At 31.9% G+C, this 21971-nt stretch overlaps 1 protein-coding gene across 1 annotated transcript; it reads right to left on the bottom strand.

Annotated features, from left to right (window-relative positions):
• Positions 1-4319: 4319 nt before the first annotated feature.
• Positions 4320-16835, bottom strand: LOC145317082 (uncharacterized). Its single transcript, XM_080157970.1, has 2 exons — positions 16538-16835; positions 4320-6511 (listed from the first exon to the last, which is right to left on the bottom strand). Exon 2 carries the CDS (start codon positions 6480-6482, stop codon positions 5190-5192), a length of 1293 nt encoding a protein of 430 aa, XP_080014096.1. The 5' UTR covers positions 6483-6511; positions 16538-16835; the 3' UTR covers positions 4320-5189.
• Between the last annotated feature and the right edge of the window lie 5136 nt (positions 16836-21971).

Here is a 21971-nt window from a genome sequence, read left to right as displayed (position 1 = left end):
GTTGTGTTGTTCTACGATTTCTATATACTGTTTTTCGTCATTTTGATGTAATGTAATGAACGAAATTGCACTAACAATATTTACTATTTAATGCTATCTTAATTATGATTAATAAAATCTAATTCTCAATACGTCAATAAGTAAATATCAAAATAAAAAATCTAATTTTTCTTCAATATTCCTATCCCTCGAACTTATTTTATATTTGTATTGCTATAATTATTCTACGTTACCATTTACAGTTTAAGTCATACAAAACCACAAAAAAAATATTTTAATAAAAAAGTCATTAGGTACATTTATTCCAAAAGTTAGACATCAAGGTAAAATTCACTCCATATATTGTAACTAAGGAACAATTTACTTTGATTAGATATTTCACTACATATGTTATAATTAGCAATTCTAAAAGGTACCTGTGAACTAAACAATTATTCTTTCTGAAAAAAAACAACAACTATGGGATGGGTTGGGATCCAGTGGGGCCATTAGAATTTAAATTATACTAGTTATTTATAAATTCCATATGCAATTCATTATCACTCATTATTATTTCTTGATTTGGTTACCTATTAACAGTGGCCAAACTTTTCCACTAATAATTTCAGTCTACGTATGGGGTAAACTTGCAGAATTACGAATTTGGCCCCAAAATTATTGTATTATATCTTATCATTTACCAACATCTAGCCGTTTTTTAGCTGAAAAAGGTACCCGCATATTACAACAAACGTTATTTTTGAATGGCTGCGATTTCTAAATATGGGATGAATGATATATTGCTGGTTTAAAAGTATAGGCGGGGCTAAATATAAAAGTTGCATTTAGTTAAAATACATACAATACAAAACAGAAAAATATCCAAAAATTTTTTTCGATACACCTAAAACTTATGTACCTGCCAATTTTTTTGGCGGCCGTTGACAGCTGCAGATTTAAAGCATAAAAGCTTAGCTTAATAAAAGTAACAAAAACATAATTTGGTACCTATTTGGAAGCTGCAAAGTGCCTTTTTGCGGCTGTAGAACAGGTGCTGCCTTAGATAGCTATATCAAAAAATTCCAATTGTTAAAATGCGACAAATAATAATGAAACATATGTATATTAAATTGCTAAATTGTTGAAACGTCAATTTTGTTAATTAACTAAGAAGCTAAAGCTACCCCTCAAATTCAAATAATCTCTAATTAAGAGTGTAATTTTTACTAATTAAAAATACAAATAGATCAATAATGATAAACTGAATGCATTTTTAAAACCAAAGCTTTTATATAATTAAGGTCGGTCAGTCCGTCCGTCAGTCCGTAAAGGATAGCTTTTTTCGTTGATTTAGGCATTTTAGAATTGTCCTATCGATTTCACACTTTGCATGATGATTCCTGTATTAGTTAGGTACAATTTAGAAAGCGTAGCAAATCTATAATCGTTACCAGAATGTTCGTACGTTCATTTTAACAAAAAAAATTTTTTTACTTTTTTAACAACAATTTTTTATGTGATAAAATCATCCGATTGATCTGATTTTTAGAATACTGATTCATATTACAATAAGGTACAATATTTTGAGCGAAGCATCTCTATAATCAAGTCCTAAAAAATGTCAGTATGTTTTTAAACAGAAGTTTTGCAACAAATTTACATATAATTTCCAAAACTTATATATTCATATTTTATATGTACCGTTCTGACACTCTACAAGAGTTAATGTTCGTCTGTTGTACCGTTTCAGAGCTTCGCTTTTATGGATGCTGTCATCCTTGTTAAATTTTAAATTATTAAAAACTTCAGATGACAGTGAAGTTTCGTATTTATCCTAAACAGACCCTAATCTTTTTCAGAAGGTTAAAAAGGTTAAGCTAGGGACAAAGCAAAAATTAGTTTACAATAATTAGACACTTTTACCATAATGTTACTTTATGAAGAGAATTTATTCTGAATTCAAATTCAAATCAAGAACGCTATTAAAAATATTTTTTTGTTTAAAATAATACCAGGCCTTCTGAATGCCATTTTTATCTTTAAACACAGAAATCGATGATTTAAACATGTTTTGGTTTTCTGTAAATCCCTTAAGTTTATTAAAATTATTCAAGATGCTCTGATATTAATATTTAACTTTTAGTTGAGTAAAAAGAAATATCTCCGTGCTTACCCACAAAGTTCCTAATGACCCCCCCCCCCATTTATTTTTGAAATAAATCTAAAATAGGGAAGTGCACTTTTTTCCCACTTTCCAAGGGGCCCTTTACACACGGGACTACAGACACCCAATATAACCTAACCTAACCGGACCTAAAGTAATAAACAAGAGAAAAAATGATAATTCCCCCTTTCTTTTTAAATATAAGGAGGTAAGGGGGAGGGGTAGAAATTATGTGCTCAACAATGCACTTTGTGGAAAAGCACTGAAACATTTCTTGGTGAATCTGAATGGTTTTGTATTTGCACACATCTGGTTTAGCAAAAATTTATCAATACTGACAAATTTTCAATTTCCTACATATTCACAATGAACCTCCTTCTAAATATTGCTTACATTCCAATAATTGAATCTTTGAATCCTATCCAGCGGCCTGTTAAAAACCTTTTAAGAAGCGGAGCTACACTAAAACTATGATACGTCTACACGACTCAATCATAATATTAAATTTTATATTTATAAGAAGTAATGGATTTAATACTACTTGGATCTTACGCAAGAATATCATGTTCTCCCTGAATGAACGAAGTGAGCAATAAATGATGTCCATGTTAGCAACGACGGTTTTCCTCCTGTAATAATATTCACGTATTTTCATTATCCGTTTAAAAAATAAAGAGGGGGTTCACTTTCCTGAACCTCCCATTCGTGCAGTATTATATAGCCCTGCGGGAAGCTAAAGGGTGGGTGGTTAAGAATCAACTTACATCTGCAGGTGAAATTAGCAAAGGCTGTATATGTTACGCATAGAAACTGGAATCATTGAATTTATGTTCGTGTTACATAGCACCAGAAATACACCCAAGATGGCCCAGTTTTACAATATATATTTTTTTTATTTTGCAACAAAAAGAAATAAAAGCAAACCTTCTTAACCCTTTACAGTCGGGCCCCTTGCCGCACCTTAATCAGTCGGGGGGGGGGGCGTTCAACGCCCCCCCTTATTATCTCAGTTCCTATTAGAGCTAGAGGGCTAAATTTTTTTGTGCAAGTCCCCTGATTGATAATGAATTTCCGACCTTTTATAAGTCTAAGTCAATTTTCGCTTCCTTCACCCTTTTATTTAACAACCTTTGTTTTTAGGTCCTTTTTTACTTAAAAATTTCAAACGGCTGTAATTTTTTTATTTTTAAAGCTAGAAGAATTTTTTTTTGCAGAAAATGTTTATTTTTGTGTAAATTTTACATTAGAAATATCAAAATATAAATTTCAGCGGCCGCAGCTGTACTTGGCAGCTGCCAGCCGCCGCAGTCGGCGGTCGGCGGAAAAACGGCGGCGGATCTTCATGAAATTTTAATACGTTATGTAGACATATAAGAAAAGCTTAAGTTTAAAATTTGAAGTCTCTAAGTCAAAAATTGCGGCCACAGGAGCCTTTTAAAGATTTCTGGAGACCTGGAGGATCAGGACCTGCAGGATCATACCTGGAACCTTAAAGTTACTTGAACACCTGTATTTCATATAAGGATGTACTACTAGAGGATTTTTTAGTATTTTGGTATGATAAAATGCTTTGTTTTAGTCAAAAAAATATTTTTGCTCTTTACCTGGATGACCCTGCCAGGTTTGCTGGCATCCTGTGCCCGCCAGGATGGAGATATTCAAAAAATTCCAACTCTCAGTTATGTGTCATACCCAAACTTAAAAAGTCAAGCAGTTAGGGCTCTTTATCTTTCACACACAGAAAATGAGATAGAAAAAACCGGAAGGGGGGGCGTTCAACGCCCCCCCCCCCGACCGTTAAGGGTTAATAGTTTAGAGGCAACAGTTTGTTTTATCATTTCGAAAATGCACGATTTGTTAAATTAAAAATCGAACCCAGTCGTTATAACATACTAAAATTTCAACAAATCGGCTATTGGATCAAAAAGAAACCGAACCTACCGTTTTTGAAGTTCAAACAACAATGGATTTCTAAAAATCGTTCAATTACAGAAACACCTATCTTTTCGTTTATCTTTTTTGTATATTTAGCATATATATTATTAAATGATTTTTTTCAAATTTACTAATCAAGTAAGGCTTTTGAATAAAAGTGTAAAAGTCATCTCGCTACTTTAGACTATATCATCCTTGTTTCATTATAAAAAAAAAGGCAAAAATAAATAAATCAAAACTTGTTTGAGAAAATATATTAACAGAATAATTTATAAATAATAATAATACAACAATAAAATAATAATAATAATATAATAATCAACATAAAATGTATCGACTAGAGAAAATTCCTGTTGAATATAAGAAAGGGAACATAATACTTGTACAGATCTGTTTACACTCTAGAATTATGGCAGCCCTGGGCTTGTAGTAACAACCAGGTCAACATGATATACGGAACATTTATCTAAGGATAACTATACTTATGTTTATCCTTAGGTACTGTTTAAAAATGCTTTATTTTAGAGTTTAAAAAGATCAAGTCATTGTGATGCAAATATTTTTTTTTACAAAATTTTGAAATGTTGAAATTATGAAATTTTGATATTATATTAGAAGAGAAGTAGGGGGGGGGGGGGGGGGGAGGCTGGCAGCTACAGTGAATGATTAAACTAAAACAATGCAAGGAAGGGGGTGTTTTTTAAACTTTTAATGGGGGTGTGGTACGCCCCTTAATTTTACAAAAACTGTCCAATTTTATAATGATAAATTTAGCATCACATTTTGGTTTTGATGTTCCCTTTACTAACAAGGTAACAATGTAGTTTCAAAGATAACTAAATAACAAGCTGTAGTAATAACAAACAAAAGAATAATGGCAGTTAGAAAATATGCAATAGTTACAAACATATTAAGTACTTCAGTTCTTCTATAATCATAAGGCTCTGGGGTATCTTTAAAGTTTTTTTTTTAAAAACACAATCACTTTTGCTATATGTGTTGAGATATATTAGAAGTCTGAAGTTGTAGTATATGATTGATGAGATATAAATATTTGACTACTGGTGTATGTGTGTGTGTTTATGAAGATTAAATCTGGTTTTTTAATGATTTATGTATCCTCGGTATCTCCATCCACATCTAATTCCTCCATATCCTCATCATCATCCTCGTCAATCTTGAGCTCGTGATCTCCGAGAGAACCATTGATACTGCTGGCACTGCCACCACTGCCAGACGACACCAGCTGTGTTGAGGCCAGGCTAGGCGGCATGCCACCAACAGCTGATGTAACGCCAACACCTTGCAAAGCAGCCATCAGCGCATCCCGCCGGCTGCTGTCCATTTGATCAGACTTAGAGGAGGGAAAAAAGAATTTATGTCGACTGGACCCAAGGCCGTCAAGGATGGTAGGGCCGTCGTTTTCGTGCTTTCTCAAGTGACGGTCCAAGTTTGTTTGCTGGCCAAAGCACCGTTCACAAAGATGACATTTGTATGGTTTCTCCTTGTTGTGGATATTTCTCACGTGACGTTGCAGGTTCGAGGAAATAGAGAAAGATCGTTCACAGAACTGACACTTGTACGGCTGTTCACCAGTGTGGGTGCGCAAGTGCCGTGTCAGGTTGGCCGACCTGGGGAAAGTTTTGCCACAATACTTGCAGCCATATCGTTCTTTGTTTTGTTTTGCCAAACCGGCGCTGGTACCGTTACCGCCGCCTAACATTGATTTCAAAGTCTTTTGTACTGGTATGTCACGACTAGTGGGCTGGGTGCTAAACGGAACGGCGGCCGCTACCGAGAATGCTGGATTAGAGTATAATGGAGAGGTGGGCAGTGACATGACCGCAGATTGGGGAATCCTGAGGCCCTTCTCAAAGCGTTCATATATGGCACGGTGGTCTGCGGAGGACAGTGAGGTTGGTGGGTATTTGTATTGTAACAGAGGGAGGTTATCACAGACTAGGGAATAATTTAGTGGGAAAATGCGGGGTGGCGAAGCGGCCGGGTCCTCCGCTTCCTCGGTGGGACTTGTGGGGCTGGTGGGAGACCTCGGACTAGTCGAGCTCTGTCTGCTGTCCGACCTCGCCACGGACACCAAGTTTCTGTTCTCATCCTCGACTGTGCTTGTCGTGGAGTCACTATCACACTTGCGCCGGTCCACTCGCAGGTCGAGCGGTTGATCACCGCCAAGGCCACCTTCTTTTCCCGGCTTTGTTAAGTCAAACGGAACATCGCCGCCGCTTAGTGTGCTTTCTGGCGGGGATATTGCGGCTGCAGGAACTAGACCGCGCTCTCGGATGGACAAGAGGAAGCCCATCCTTGCAAGGCTAACTGCGGGGGATACTCCATGGAACATGGGACTAGACTGGTGGGGTAACAAGACAAGGGGTACACTGTCAACCATATTCACTTCCAGATAATAACGCCTCTAACCTGAAAAAAATAAATAGAATAAATTACAGGATAAACAAAGCTCAATTTCTTTGAATTAATTTAAATTTTTGACTCAACTACACCATAAGGCATAATTTAAATGTGTTCCTTTTAATAATTCTTCCCCAAAAACAATCTTTTAGATGTTTATTCTTCAAAGTATAGAATTTCCTTGAATACATGAAAGTCAAAATATTTGAAACCCTTCCAAAAGTTACACATTCATGATACATATATGCATAAACTAAAAAATCCTTTAAAAATTTTGGAAGCTGGCCTGCTTAAATTATCTAATATGCACCAAAGAAGGGGTAGCTCATAACACACACACATACAAACATATGAAACTGTATGCTTTTGCCATGTATGTAGAGCTCAAACCTTGCAATTATGGGGCTGGAATTCTTTGAAAATAAGGCAGAAGAAGCATAATTCATAATTCATGCCAGTTTAGCCTTAAACCCACACAGGATCTAACCTTTCTTTGAATTTGTAATTTACTTCAGAACTGTAATTTTAGTTTCTACTAGAAAATGGACCCTTTTTTACCCAATTTTGGCTTTAAGCAAAAAGAACCTTCCAAAATATCTATGAGTTCTTGAGATGGAAAAGGCAATGAAATATAAATTAGTCAAAAAATCTTCCTCAATAAGCTGCCAAAGGTTAAGCTCAAAATAACGAATAAGAGGTATAATAATTAGCTTAAAATCTGTATCATATATAAATTTATGTCTTCCAATATGGCAATACCAAAATTCAACCAATATTTTTCTATATTTTATATGCATTTGAATTTTTATGTTGCAAATTTCAAACCCACCAACCCATCCCTTCCAAAAACCTTTTAAAAAGAATATTTTACTTTTGATATTTTTGCTTTAATGTGACTTTTTATTTTATTGACAATAACACAGGAGAAGGAAATTGAAATGAAGCATAGTTCCCCAAAATTTGTCTGGCTTTTAATGTAAAATTTTCTTTTCCCGGAAAAGACTTTAAAAAATGAAATTATGTTTAAACATAGTTGATGGGAAAATTGTAGATTTAAAAAAAAATATATTAAAAACACTATTTAAGGGATTTTTTTATGCTGTTTATGCCTGTATCAAGCAGTAAGTTGTTTGTATGTACGTCTAGTAAGATATCATAAACTGCTGAACCAAACATATTTTGGGGGAACATTCAATTCCTAGAAGTAGGGGGCGAAGCAACTGTTATAGAATAAATTGTTATCTGGGTATCAGAAAATGAGTTGTAATTACAGTGCACTCACAAGATGACCATTAAAAAAGAAGATTAAAGTAATTTACTTCACATACTCTTAACTGTCTGTCTCTTGTCCTCTCTCTTTTTCTTATCCTCTCTTTCTTTCCTTACTCCTTTTTTCTCTTCATTACTAATTTCTTTTAGGGAAGGATGTTGGCAATGAAGGTTAACAAAATTTTTCGTCTATTGGCCTATCCCTTTCTAAATTTCCCCACTTTTTTCTCAACCAGCCTTTTTTTCATTTAGATTTAGATCGTTTTTTATTTAAAGTTTTACAATATTTATCCTTATTAGCCAGAGGTGAAAATTGTCCTTGTTTGTTATATTAAAATTTCTAATCCTCCATAGGATTTTAAACTTCAGGCAATTTAAATTTTTTATAATTTTATGTGAGAATATGTATTTTTAATAACACACAGCTACTATGTAATTCGCTTGAACACAGACTTAAATCTAGAGAGGAATGGGACATTGGACTGTTTATTACAGTTTTATATCAACGTTTCTTATTCGCTGGCAAAAAAATAATTGAATTTTGATTGGTTGGTTTATTAAGTTGAATGTCCAAACGTTTCAACCATTAATTTTTTTTGTACAGAAGGATAAATTTCTTTATCATCATTGGGGATGTACATCAATTTATGTGTCATAGTCTTCTCCCTTTATATCTCTGAAAATATCAATCTACTACAGGACAATGTTACTGTACATAAATCATTTACTGTTATTTTGTCAACTGCATCGTAAATAATCTTGATACTGTTGCTCTTCTTATTGACTCAATTGTCCTTGTTTAGTTTTAAATTATCAAAAGATTATTGTCATATGATTTGTTTATAGAGAATTTGTGCATAAGATTTTCATTACATACTTTTTCTTCTCTTGACAAAAAAAAGTTACATTTAAGTCCAGTTAACTTTTGTTTTGTCTCAGGATGATATTTAAAGTTTTTGAACACAGTATTTGCTTTGTTTATTAAATTGTTTATTTTACTGAACTGAAAGGAAAGCATGAGTTAGATATGACTTGCCATATTTATCAATTCATGACGAGGGGAGGAGAAATTATTGCAGGTCAGACAAAACGGATTGCTGTTCTGTCATGTAAAGTAAAACTAAGAGATAGCTCAATGGAGAATATTTTAAATACTTTTTCTACCTTGCGAAGTATAATTCTAGAGTTGCTCTATAACAGGGCAGTTCCGCCACGTAAAATATATGATTAGGGATGGGAAACAGGGTTTGCAAAATTTAGAGCAATGACTCTTAGCAGCCCGATAAAATATTACAATTTGAGTATTTCTCTATTTCACTGCATTAAAATCTATTGTTCTTTTAAAAATGTTAAATATTTGTGATCACATCCATATCATGAGAATCACTTTGAAATAATATTGTTTTCTTACATAAAATTGTTTAACAATTTATAAGGACCGTGAAAAAAAGTGTTGAAATATAAATCGTCGCCAAAGTTTTTATGTCTATGTTGGTGTAATCACTGCTTGACTCCATTTGACTTACAAACAAATTACGCTCAGGTGGAAGGAATAGCCAGTGAAAAATAAAAATAAATTGTCTTTGATGTACAATGCCTAAAAATATATCAACTTCTATCAAATACTTTACTTTCACGGCCTTTATCCTTACTTGGCTATGCATGGTTATTGATTTTCGCATAGGGTAGGATACCAATCCGATACTCTTACTATTAAATCAACACTTTAATCATGCAGTTGTAGGTAAAATTAAATTTTTATTTGAAGAAGAATTCAGCAGATTTTATAATTTTTATTGCTTATCCCTTGAAATAATTGTAGAATGTAGAGGAAACCAAAAAGTGATTAGTGTGAGGGTAGCCGCGAACATGATAATAAAACATGGGTTAACAACTCACACTACCCCCCCCCCCCCTCCCCTATCACCCCCTGAAAATAAAATATATCATACACACAAACCCATCTTTTAACCTCGACTCTTCCCCAATTTAAGGCCTATCATTATTAGCCTAAGCTTCTGCTTGTGTAAGTAGTGCAAAATACATGTACATACAAAGTGTGTAGAATTGGTGAAATCTTTTTGGGCTTTAAAAACGCGGCTGTGGGGGAAGGATTAAGGGTGGGGTTAGCTAGCAAGGTGGATTCTTTCTCAAGTATATGTAAGCAATCAAGGCCTTGAAAAAAAAGTATTATTCTGCTTCATATAGAAGAATATACACATGTATACATTGCTACTCGTTAAATTTGATTGAAGTTACATTTACAAAATTGAGGCATTAAGCCTTGGTGTGAGAGAGCGTAGACTCGGCTCCCAAGTAGCACGATGGGTAATTCGGGCGGTTAAAACTTGCAGATAAAATGGCAAAATCGTGTCAGGGATAAACACGATTGAAGATATTATGTTACTAGCATTTACCACCCCCCTCCCTCCTTTCCTACTCCGTGTCAATAAATATTGAGGAGATATCTAATATAAAAGATAAAGATGTAGGGTAGGGGGTGGGAGGGAGAGATTTAGATTACTTGTTAGATAAACGTTTCCTTTTTCATGTATGGAACATGATTGCAAGAAAGAGGAGCATATAGATGTATATATCTATGTACATATATGCAAAAAAAATATATGTAGCATGCACAGTATAATTCGCGCAGAATCATATGTGCGTGAGTGTGTGTGTGTGTGTTGATGATACTAGCCGCAAGCAAACCAAAATACTCGCATTCTATGAAGAATATGTGAGTGTGTGTGTGTGCGTGGAATTAGGTCCTTGCCACTGGGTATATTGCGCTCCTATTTGCGGTTTACCCTTGCCTCGTGCTAAACAATCAACATTTTGGGATAAATTGTAAAAAATGTAAATAATCGAAAGGAATGCAATTCAAATGCCAATTTAATTGATTATGTTTATTAAATTAATGTTTTTTTTTACAATTTTGAAAGCAAATTACTTAGATTTAACTAGAGTAGAAATTTATTATGTTTTAGATGTAATATTAATATTAAAAATGGCAACCTTAGTATTAACAAATTAAAACTTAAAAACAATTTTTAAGCCTAACTTAATTGCTTAGATATAATAAGTTGCAAATTGAAAATCAAACAAAATTAAAATCATTTAGGTTTAAAAATAATTCTATTATCAAAGCCTTGGGTACTTAATTTTCACCTGCCTAATTAAAAAATATTGATATATCTAGAAATGGTAAGCGGAAATATACACAAAAAAATGCACTTACAAAATGTTTTAAACCTTGCGGTTATGGCTTTAAATAACCCGAGGCGTGTATTACAAATATTTAAACTTGACGACAAATTCTATAATAGGGCTTAACTAAAAGTTGTCGTACTTTGATAAAAAAATGCTCTCATTTTGAAGAAAAAAATTAAGGTAGAAAAAATAACGAGAAAGAAGCTTTAATAAATATATTATGAAGAAAACAAAAATGACAACATTCATATCAGCGAGCTCAGAAACAGACTTAAAAGGTTGTTTATTTAAACGCATTTATCCAATAACCATCCAAAAATCTGTAAAATTTTATTATGTAAGTAAGTCCTTTTGTTTACGAACTATAGAGTAGATACATTTACAAAATTGTGGCATTTAGATAAGCTATTTTAAAAAAAATAGGCAAAGGAAAATAGCCAACTTTCAATGGTTCTTAGAAAAAGCATTTTAGCATAGTTCTAATTTTGCAACGATTCTTTTAACGTATAAACTGAAAAAGTTTATAAATAAATGTAAGTGCAGACACAAATAACTTATATAGAAGTATTGTTCTTAGTAACAGAACCGCATACATGCACCTAAGGCAACTTAATGTGAAATAATGAAGACTATTTTCAGACAAATATCATATGTAGTAATATAAGAAGCGCAGTTACTTTACAACTAGTGTGGTACATACGTCTGTTGGTCAGAAAAGGTTATGTAAGATATTTTTTTAACTCAAACCTTTTTTTGCTATTTCATAAAATTCCAATTATTTTATCAACGTACACTTTTTTCTCCGTAAAAATTGTTTTACTTTGCGTTGTTACTATGCTACCCATGGTCATAGTTAAACTTGTTAATATTAGATTGAAGTTACATCAGAGTTTGAAACTAATATAGAGCCATATGTGATTGGTACGTGATAAGACGGATTTAGTGCAATAACTGCCACCACAAATACATATTTTATTATCTTATTGTTAAAAATGATATTTATAGTCGCATATTTACATAGCGGAATAGTTTATAATTGCTATTTTATTTTTATCCTTGTTTTTTGTTTGCCTTAAATTCATCCTTACATAATTAACTATATACATACTAAGATGTTTCTGTGTTTTTTAAGATTTATGAAACTGCCAAGGATTCGAAGCAAGGTTTATTTTTCTGATTAAAATGATATGTTCCAAAAATCTAAAATTAATAAAAAAAACTGTAAAAATTAACATTTTTATTCAATATTTAAATATTTCAATGTCATCCTAAAATATCTTTAAAATCGTGACAAACAACTACTTTTACTTTAAAACAAGGACAATAATATCCATAAGTAGCGCAGCAATAACAAGGTATGAACAATTCAAATAAAACGAACAATAGATTTGTAGTTAGAGTCAAAATTTATGTACTGAAATAGTTAAGATATTTGATTTGTAGAAAAAGTTTTAATATTGGTAACTGTTGAAATTTTGTAAATAAATCACTTTATATGGCATATTCTTTAGATAACTTATCAATGTTAAAATGCAAGAAGAATATATATATAATTGAACTGATTGACGCACGAACAAGCCCTTGCTCTAGAGTAGCTACGCTACTAGAAATTAAAACGTAATTTTGTTTAAAATTACATTTGATAAAAAGTTGAGAAAATTTTACTGATTATGTGAAATAATCTTCTTCATTTTCTTGACCTTTCAATTTTAATTTTTAAATTTGTTATGCTTTATACGGTTTACTAAAGTAGTTGGTAGTCACTGTGATGCTGCTGAGTGTTAGGAAGCTTAGCACTAGTCATTTTTTTTAATAGTGGGGAGCAAACACAGCCCAAAAAGTTAAAAAATAACTAAAACTAAATTTTTTTTATTTAATGTGGCATTCATTGATATTTTGATAATACCAACCAAAGATTATTAATTATACAAAAATATTACTGGCTGCACAGCTTATTGACATAGCTGTCCTTGTAAGTTTAAAATGATGGATTTGTTTAAACATTTTTTTCACCTTGATCCTTATTCCGAAACTTTCATTGAAAATTCACTAAAGTTGACAAAAAAGCTGTAATAATTTCTCATGAAAATTTTTGACTAGAAGAAGATGGATACTTTAATTCAAGGGTTTTCTTTCATTACCATGAGAATTTTAGACGGCAGTTCTTTTTCAATTCACTCAATCAAAACGTCAATTTTTAAAAATAAATTATTTTGTAAATTTCTTTGATAACAAGAATATAAAAACTTGTCAGAAGTTGAGCCTTTTTTAAACCATAAGCTAAACATTAGGGCATTTAAAGTTTTAAAGTCTCTTTAAATGCACATTGTCCATAAAGTATTTCAAAATCTAAGTTGTTGGTACAATACCACTAGAAAATATTTATTTAGCACTTTACCTATAAAATTACTTGAACTCAGAGTGATATTTATTAGGAGGGACTAACGGCCATTCTCAGTTAATAGATTAGCTTCGATGCGTAAGATAATTGCGAAGAAATCATTGAATACTCAAAAGGACATCATTTTATATATGTTATTCTTTACTTTTAGTAAATTTTTACATTTTGATTAGTCGTTAAGGTGAAGCAATCCTTTCTAAATAAAGTATCTGTGGGTGTTTATTCAATTTTGCAAATATGTTACACTTTCAACTCATTAGTAACAAACATCATAACCTTTTGTAAAGACCACCAAACACTGATATTTGTATGCTTATGCTATTTTCCCTTTTAATGAATATGAAACACTATAAATAAATATATGATATTATGCTGAAGCGAATGTACACCTTATCTATGTTGTATTCTAATCCAATACTCACGATTCAATAACACACTTTAACAACGGGTTCATTAAAAATCTTTTCTGTGGAATGAGGCTTGTAAAATTATTTGCTACTCACACTAGGCTAGGCTAGGCTAACCTATCAGGATACACGGATAGGTTAAACTATCTTATAGAAATGCTTGGCTATTGATTAGTCGGGATAGATAAGTAGGAGAATGGTCGATAAACCTATCTACCAAACATTATTGGCCTATCCGTGTTTCATGACTTACACCAATATAACCTATCCTATTTTATTTGAGCTATATTTGAATGATAAAATAATTTTATCTGTGTATTTAAATATGAAAATTAGCCGTTATATAATAGATAACTTATACTTAAAATCCTAATTTAATAATTTAACTATCAATTGGCTTAAAAAAGAATTGAACTTCCTAAGATTCTATTAACAAAACTTTTAAAATGCAAACAAAGCAAAGTGACCTTTTTAATAAACAATAGTATTGTTTTTAAGTTTCATCTAAAGCTTTAAGCACTGTTAGAAAAAAAAAATGCTAGAATAGCTTACTATTTTTAGAAGTATATCTTGTAAAAATTATGTTTTCGTCAAGATTTGTTTATAAAAAATCTTTTTTCCTCCAAAAAATATTGTAATTATAGTTTATGAAAATAAAATGCTTAAGAACAAGGAATATGTATCTTTAAACAAAAACAAAAAAACAATTAGCCAAAAATTTAAATTATTAATACATAATAAAAATAGTTTTCAGCATCTTAAAGTATTAAAAATGTTGATTTTGGTGCCCAATTAAGAAAATGAAAGAAATAAATTAAATTTCTGCAGATGTATTATCCCTTGTCCCTGAGAATGCAGTTTTGCTGGTATTGTTTATGCCAACTAACATGTTAAAAACATGCCACCATTTTTATAAAATTTTACGAGAAAAAAAGTTTTTGCAAAGTTTAATCTGGTACCTAGAGAAAATAATGAAATTATTGTACTTCAAAATTTTATCAAAATAACAATAACCATTATAAACATCACCTCATGTAATATAAATTTATTACGAAAATAATTTCCCTAAAATGCTAATAGAACTAGGGATAACCAGAATTTTTATATTGATTTTTTTAAGAAAAAAAGTGCAATCTCTAAACTTTACTTGTATATTTTTTTAGCTATTAATGTTTTGGGTTAAAATATGTTTATAATTTTGAAACATTATTTTTCTCAAATATTCATAAGAGGCCAAGTTTATAATGTTTAAATGGCTTAATAAGAATTCTTGCTAGAAAAAATTGCTAGAAACTGGCAAAAAACAATAATTATATCCAAATTTTATACTCCCACCCACCCTTTATGTATAAAACATATATAAAGATAAAAATTAGTTTGTTACAATATATGGAAAAGAAAATTATTAAAACTTACATAATATCACAATAACTTTCATGTTTGTTGACGTATTTGATAAATTTAAGTTATTAATGAGTTATCTAATGATATTCAGTGATTTATTGACAATGTCTCTACCAAAAATTACGTTTCTATATACTATATTATTAATTAAAAATAATGTTAGTTATTGCTGCACTACTTGTGAAATTATTAATTTTGTTTTCGGAAATAGGAAATCACTTTATTCAAAACATATTTTTAAAAGATTTATTTTTGCATATTTAAAAAGAAGCCTCAATTACTTAAAGGATATTATGCATTTTGCCAAAAAAATGTATTGCATTCTCTTGTTTTATATTTACAGCCACCAGTAAAATTTTTTCTTTGCCCTGTTCAAGAAAAAAAAATTGTAGATTGAAAAGCATTGAATCTGACAGTTTTATGCTACTAAAACATTTTATGACTTTATTTTTTCCAGCGCTTTGTTGGGTTCATAAAAATCAATGATTGAGAAAAGTTTATGACTAAAACAAACTTTAACATTTAATGACATTCTGTACATGACCTCATAATAAAATGTTGTTTATTTCAAGTAGCTAATTTTGTGGTTGTTGTCTATAAATCTTATATTTTTAGATTAAATTTTTATAATGAAAAGTTAAAAAAAATTTGATGTCTAGAAAACTGAGGCGAACAGCTTCAATTAAAACAATTTTACCATTTTACTCAGAATTTTGGGAGTAAAGGTCAAAACCAATTTCTGAAGAGGGGTCTAATAGTAGTAGGTAATTATAGTTAATACCTTTTTTGCACTTCTGCTCACAAACACACACATACAATTACACACACATGAACATGCAGAAGAACATTCACATCACAAAATGGTTGGCAAAATTTATAGTTTTAAATAATTCATAATAATCATTTTTAAGTTATTAGTTAGAACTTTGTATTTAACGTTCAAAGATAATAGCTAATTTGTTTAGTTTATCGCTACAAAAGAATACCTATCTTCGAATGAGGTATACTTATCTACAAACTAAATTAACCAATAGTTCTATACCTAACTTTTACTTTATTTTACTTTTTAAATTTTATTTGGCGTTAAATTTCAATCTATATTGTAATCTATCTCCAAATTAAACATTTTAGATTTCTTTAGAACAAATTTAAAGCAAAGCTTTTATGCCTCAAATTGAATGATGGGGAAAACTTTTTTTTATATTTTTGTACCAAATTACGATGCCTTTCTATGCGACGCTAAAACTTCTTTGATATAAAAAACTATTATGTACAAAAAAACCAACGGGCCAGCTTCCATTTTATTGAAAAAGGTGAAAATTATGCAAAAATACATAAACTTACCAAAATTTATGCTTGTTTAAATAAAATCACATCATCATTAAAATCACTTTAATTTCGTCTGCACAGATTTTAGTGACAAGTTTATTTCAGAATTTTTCTTGACATTTTAACACTGTCTAACAACAATTTTTGTATGGTAATTTTATTTAGAACATTATGGTTGTATGTCCTGTAGGTAAATATATATTATCATATATAATGTATATCCAGGTACTGGTATGTGGGGGACTGTAGGATGCTTCTTAACTGAAAGTAAACTGGACCATCTTAGTGAACCATCTCTACACTGGGGGAGCACATTCATTTAGATCATCAAACTAGAGCGGAATATACGGCCAACCATCTTATTTTAATATAGATAGATACACATTTTATATTGATAGATAGATAGCCGAGAAGGAGAGAAAGGATGGGAGGGGTATGGTTGATCCACAGGCAGGGTCGACCACACCCCACCCGCCCTGTCCTGTACTCCTCCCCCTTTTTTCTAGATCATTTTCCATTTTGGTCTCACCCCTTCCTGGTTCTTCCGAACTTACACACATATGTGTTCGTGTGCATGCGTGTGTGTGTGTGTGTGAGTATGTGTCGTAAATGTGCCCTCTTTGCGTTCAGACGTCCTCCTTAGAAAAAATGAGCGTAGCTGTGCAGTGCGCTTCTCCCTGTAACGCACACACACACACGCATGTAAGTATGTATATATAACTTGGGGCATCAAGAGAGATGCCACTCTGGACGCGACGACACTGTGTGTGTGTGTGGGTGTGTGTGTGTGTGCGAGAGAAAGAAGATAGGAGAGGAGAAAGAAAAGAGATGCGTTCAGGGGTATGGAGAGATGGGGGGAGGATGACTCCGTTTATGTATATTATATATATCATCTTGTACATTTATTTATATACATAGAAGACAAGAGAGGTTCTTCCTTCGTCTCTTTTACGGCGTGCGACACACACACACACTCTCACTTGCGGAAGAAAATGTAGCATGAGAGAGAGAGAGAGAGAGAGAGAGAGAGAGAGAAGACGGGCAATGATGATGGGAAGGATGTGGAGTAGATCCTCGTTGTGGTGAAGAAAGATGTTGACCGATCCCATGCCCTGCCCTACCCTGACACCGCCCTTAACACACACACACACACCCCACCCATACTTTGTGTGTGTGTGTTGATCACTTAAACTTCCTCCTCGCGGAGATGGGTGAGGTGGGTGTGGGTGGGGGGTGGGGAGATGGCAATGGACCATCTTAATCTTCGTGTCCTTCATCTTATTTTTAATGTATTGAATTTTACTTTCCTTTGAAAACTAGATCAACTACCTTAATATCAATCCATCCATCTATCTATCCACCCTTCCATCCCTTTTTATTCAAGCTTTTTTTTAACTAACAAACATTAATGATGCGTTGGAAGGTCATTTTTAAATTTTGAAAATATGCTCAGTTTTTAGGAGGACAAAATGTTCTCAAATTTGTTTATCTTTTGATATTTATGACATTTGATACAAATGGGTCTAAATTGTTGTTAGTTTATATATTTTATGGTCCCATGGATTTGAATGAAAATCAAAATTTGTCAATGTTTATGACAAGATTCGTGTTCATGTAGAACAAATCTGAGATATTTTCCTTGCTTGTTTTTGAGGGTTCCAATTTTTCTTGTGGTTATTTCTCTTGGGAGGGTAAAGTTACCCACCCCTATGATAAATTTTAAATCTAACCAAGAAAATATGAAAATAAAGCTAAGAACTCAACCAACATTACACCTAATCTTGAATTAGTTGACATTTTAAAACCTTTATAGGTATTTCAAAAGAAATTAAATAAATTAATCAAATCCCTTGCATCCCTGCAAAGTGCCTACAGGACATCATAGCTATTCTTGTATAAAATATAACAAAGATTTAAATAGTCATGAAGGACATATACACAGACACACACACACACTCACAGACACACACAAACATCACTAGATTATCATTAACCAAATTTAGATCCTGAAATATTTAGAACTAAATTTAGGACAACTTTATGAGGGAATGCTGATATAAAGTAACGAAGCATCTCTACGAGTATTTCCCTTGTGATAAATCGATATATTATTACATGGATGTTGTACTTAATTTTCATGTACTCTGATATAGTGATGCTCGCAGCTGGCTAAACCCAAAGATACCCCCATCCAATCCCCTCCTACTGGATAAACGAAATGAAAAATAAATGAGGTCTATATCAGCAAGCAAAAGTGACGACTATTATCCACTTTGCTACCCAGTAGAGTCAAAGAGTGATTAAATATAATTTTATGTTCATTTAACTCAAAGAATCATACTTATCGTTCTTATGAAGACCTACTTTTATATTGTCACTTGTTTAGCTCACCAAATAGGCTAGACCGTCCTAAGACTTAAATCTAATGTATAATAGCCTAAAACTATAACGGTACAGTAAGTTTCCTTAAAAATGGAAAGCATAGCGAGAAGCAAAAAACGTCTTACTTTACACAAGGATAATCTAAAGTAAGAAATTATTGCTTATTATTTTACAGATGCATTACTCCTTTTATAATTTTAACATAAATAACAAAAATATTTAAAAACTTATGCAACATGTATGTATAATGTATAATGTATAGATACATATTATAATTTTATTTAAGCTTACTTTAAGCTTTAATTTTTGAAGAGTCTGGGAACACATATTTTAAAAGATTAAAAACAAGTATGACAACATTCAAAAGTTGCATAGGAAAGGATTATGTCAACTGATTTTTTAAGAATTCAAAATTTTAGTCTAATAAATACGTTGTTCATCTAAATCTATAAATAAAGGTAATAAGATGTCTGTCTGATCCAAGAGATCTCGCTAAATGTTGCATATATTGAGTTGTTTCTCCTCTTTTTGGTATCTTCTTTTAGGCCAGGTTTTTGTCTATTTTAGGGGAGGGTAGGTCAAACCACAAAAGAAAAAATTACAACATAGAAAAAGAGGAAAAGGGCAAAAGCTTTTTTAATTTTAGTTTTCTAAGAGAGTCTATGTAAGGCTCTAAAATCATATTTAAAATAATAAATTTAGAGTAGCTGAGCTACTTAAAGAATATGACAAAGGCCTCTGAACTACAAAAGAAGATGGGAGATTTTATAATCACCTAAAAAGGACCCAGAGCTCAATCTAAACCATTTATTCACAACGACACATCCTATCAATTTTCCACTTAATTCAACAAAGATTGACCCAAAAAAAGAATTTTAAAAGCCTCTTTGTGGTAGGAAGATGGATGAAATAAGGAAGAAAGAAGAGAAAGAGAGAGAGAGAGAAAGACATTTTAAGAGCACAGTGGAATTCAAAAGCAAATTTAAAAACGTTAACATTTTTTTATTTCTAAAATGTTGACAAAAAGATAAATGTTTCATTTTCTCTATTTCATTCCATTTGTGGCAATTATTTCTTGCACAAAATTAATCCCTTTGTTTTAGCCCCTATGGGCTTTAGCTTCTAGAAAGATATTTAAAGTTAGAAATTTTCATAAAATATACTAATTTTGACCCTTTTAGAGATATTCAGATCTTATATGTAAAATTATTATAATTAAATAAAAATTTTACTGTGATATATAGGAGAAGTGACACATACGAGGGGATAAATGCATTGTAGTAGCTTCACCTTATATATCACTGTCATATTTACTCAAAAATATTTTATTCACACAACATTTTAAAAGATGAGATATATAAAAATAGAATTTTAGTAGTTTCCTTCATTTTTGAAGTGGGACAGTTAAAGTAACCATCTCCCCTGTGGAATCTGTATGACATTTATGGTTGACCAATGCTAAAAAAACAAAGTATTTAATAAGCAGAGGAAACCTATACTTTTTATCTTGAATTATGTTGTTCCAATTTTACTTAGATTAAAAATATCATAATTCAGAATCCTTAACAAAATTATTAATTAACAAATTAATTATCCATTTATATTTGGATTAAGCAATCAGTTCAGAGGCAGGACAATGTAAGAAAATACATTTTTCGGCTGCTTAGAAAAATTAGGAAATCTGACATTGGCTAGCATCTTTATTGGAAAGGAGGTTAAAGTAGATTTTTTTAAATTTCTTTCCCCAAAAAAATTTTAAGAAGTTAAAAAGAAAAACTTTTTATATGTAAGATAAATGATATAATTTTAGATAGAAATAAAGATAACCTTAGTCTCCTATTGTGATACATATAAATATGATAAATTATCTAAATTTATTATGCCTCGACTGGCTTACTTCTTAATAAACATAAAATTAAATTGTATACTTTTTTACTTACTAGTTGCTGCGCCTCCAGCATCTAGGGGTTCTGTATTGTAAGGTTGAAGAATCAGCCCAAAACCATCCCAAGACTTAGACCTTAAAATAGCATAAAACCACTCTGGGATCTATGTTAAGAGTTCCTAAATTTGAAAACTTAATTGGTCATATAAATTCCAGTATTCAAAAAACCTTACTACTTTATATTATAGAATAAAGGCTGCGACAAAAGTTGTTACATTAAATGGTTATATCTCTGGGGACCGTTGATAACAACTTAGAGCCAGGCCAAACAGTCCCAAGGCAATAACATCCAAACTATTGCAGACAACCAACCCTTGGCTTGCACGGCTTTTGTCTGGTAATAAGTTCGCCAAATCATTCCCCATTCTCTTACAGTTTATGTCTCGCTGCAGTAAGTACAATTTTTAACGTCTGTAACTATGACGTGGTTTGTCCGAGATTCAAACCAGTCACCTCCATATGACGAGTAGATACGCTATGCATAACGTTACAGTCCGGGGCTGAATCAAATCTAATCATATAAAGTTGTAAGGTTTTTTGTCCGTAGCTTAGGACTTCTAAAACTACTGTACAGATTGCAGTCTCCATTTTAGAGTAGCTTCACTTAGATCCCAGGGTGGTTTTAGGCAATTTTATTTCTAGATAAAGATTTTGAGATGGTTGTAGGCTAATTTTCTGCCCTTTACTACTTCTTTGAAGACAGAGACTATAGATTCTAGGGGAGCAGCTACTAGTTTGATAAATACAATATCATGCTGATATTATAAGCCCCTTATCCGTAAAACAATGCACACCATTTGAAAAACGACCGACCTGAAGACCAAATCAATTTGAGTATTGAGACGGTGGGATAAGCTGGCGTTGTAAATTATTAGCAAAATAGATTTTTTGGTTTACAAAAAAAACTGTTAAGTTATGGGACACATTCTATTTCAGCTTTCAATAACAAACCAACAATTTTACAAAAGAGAAAAATGTCAAATTCTTTGTGAAACGACCAAAATTATTTCACTTGTTGTTACGACTATAGGGATTAGTTTAGCTCTCACAGTAGTGGCCTTTAGGACAACCAGAATGCTATGGTCAAAAAAAGCGAAGCTAAGCTCTCAATTTAAAGAAATA

Source organism: Acartia tonsa, chromosome 4 (genome assembly GCF_053477335.1).
Source record: "Acartia tonsa isolate MP-2025a chromosome 4, ASM5347733v1, whole genome shotgun sequence".
Classification (NCBI taxonomy): Eukaryota; Metazoa; Arthropoda; class Copepoda; order Calanoida; family Acartiidae; genus Acartia; species Acartia tonsa.
The sequence above is the reverse complement of the archived record's forward strand: the minus strand, read 5'-3'. Positions and strand labels throughout refer to the sequence as shown.

Excerpts from the sequence above, each read along its gene's own strand:
- LOC145317082 (XM_080157970.1), bottom strand. The coding sequence starts at position 6,482 with ATGGTTGACAGTGTACCCCTTGTCTTGTTACCCCACCAGTCTAGTCCC.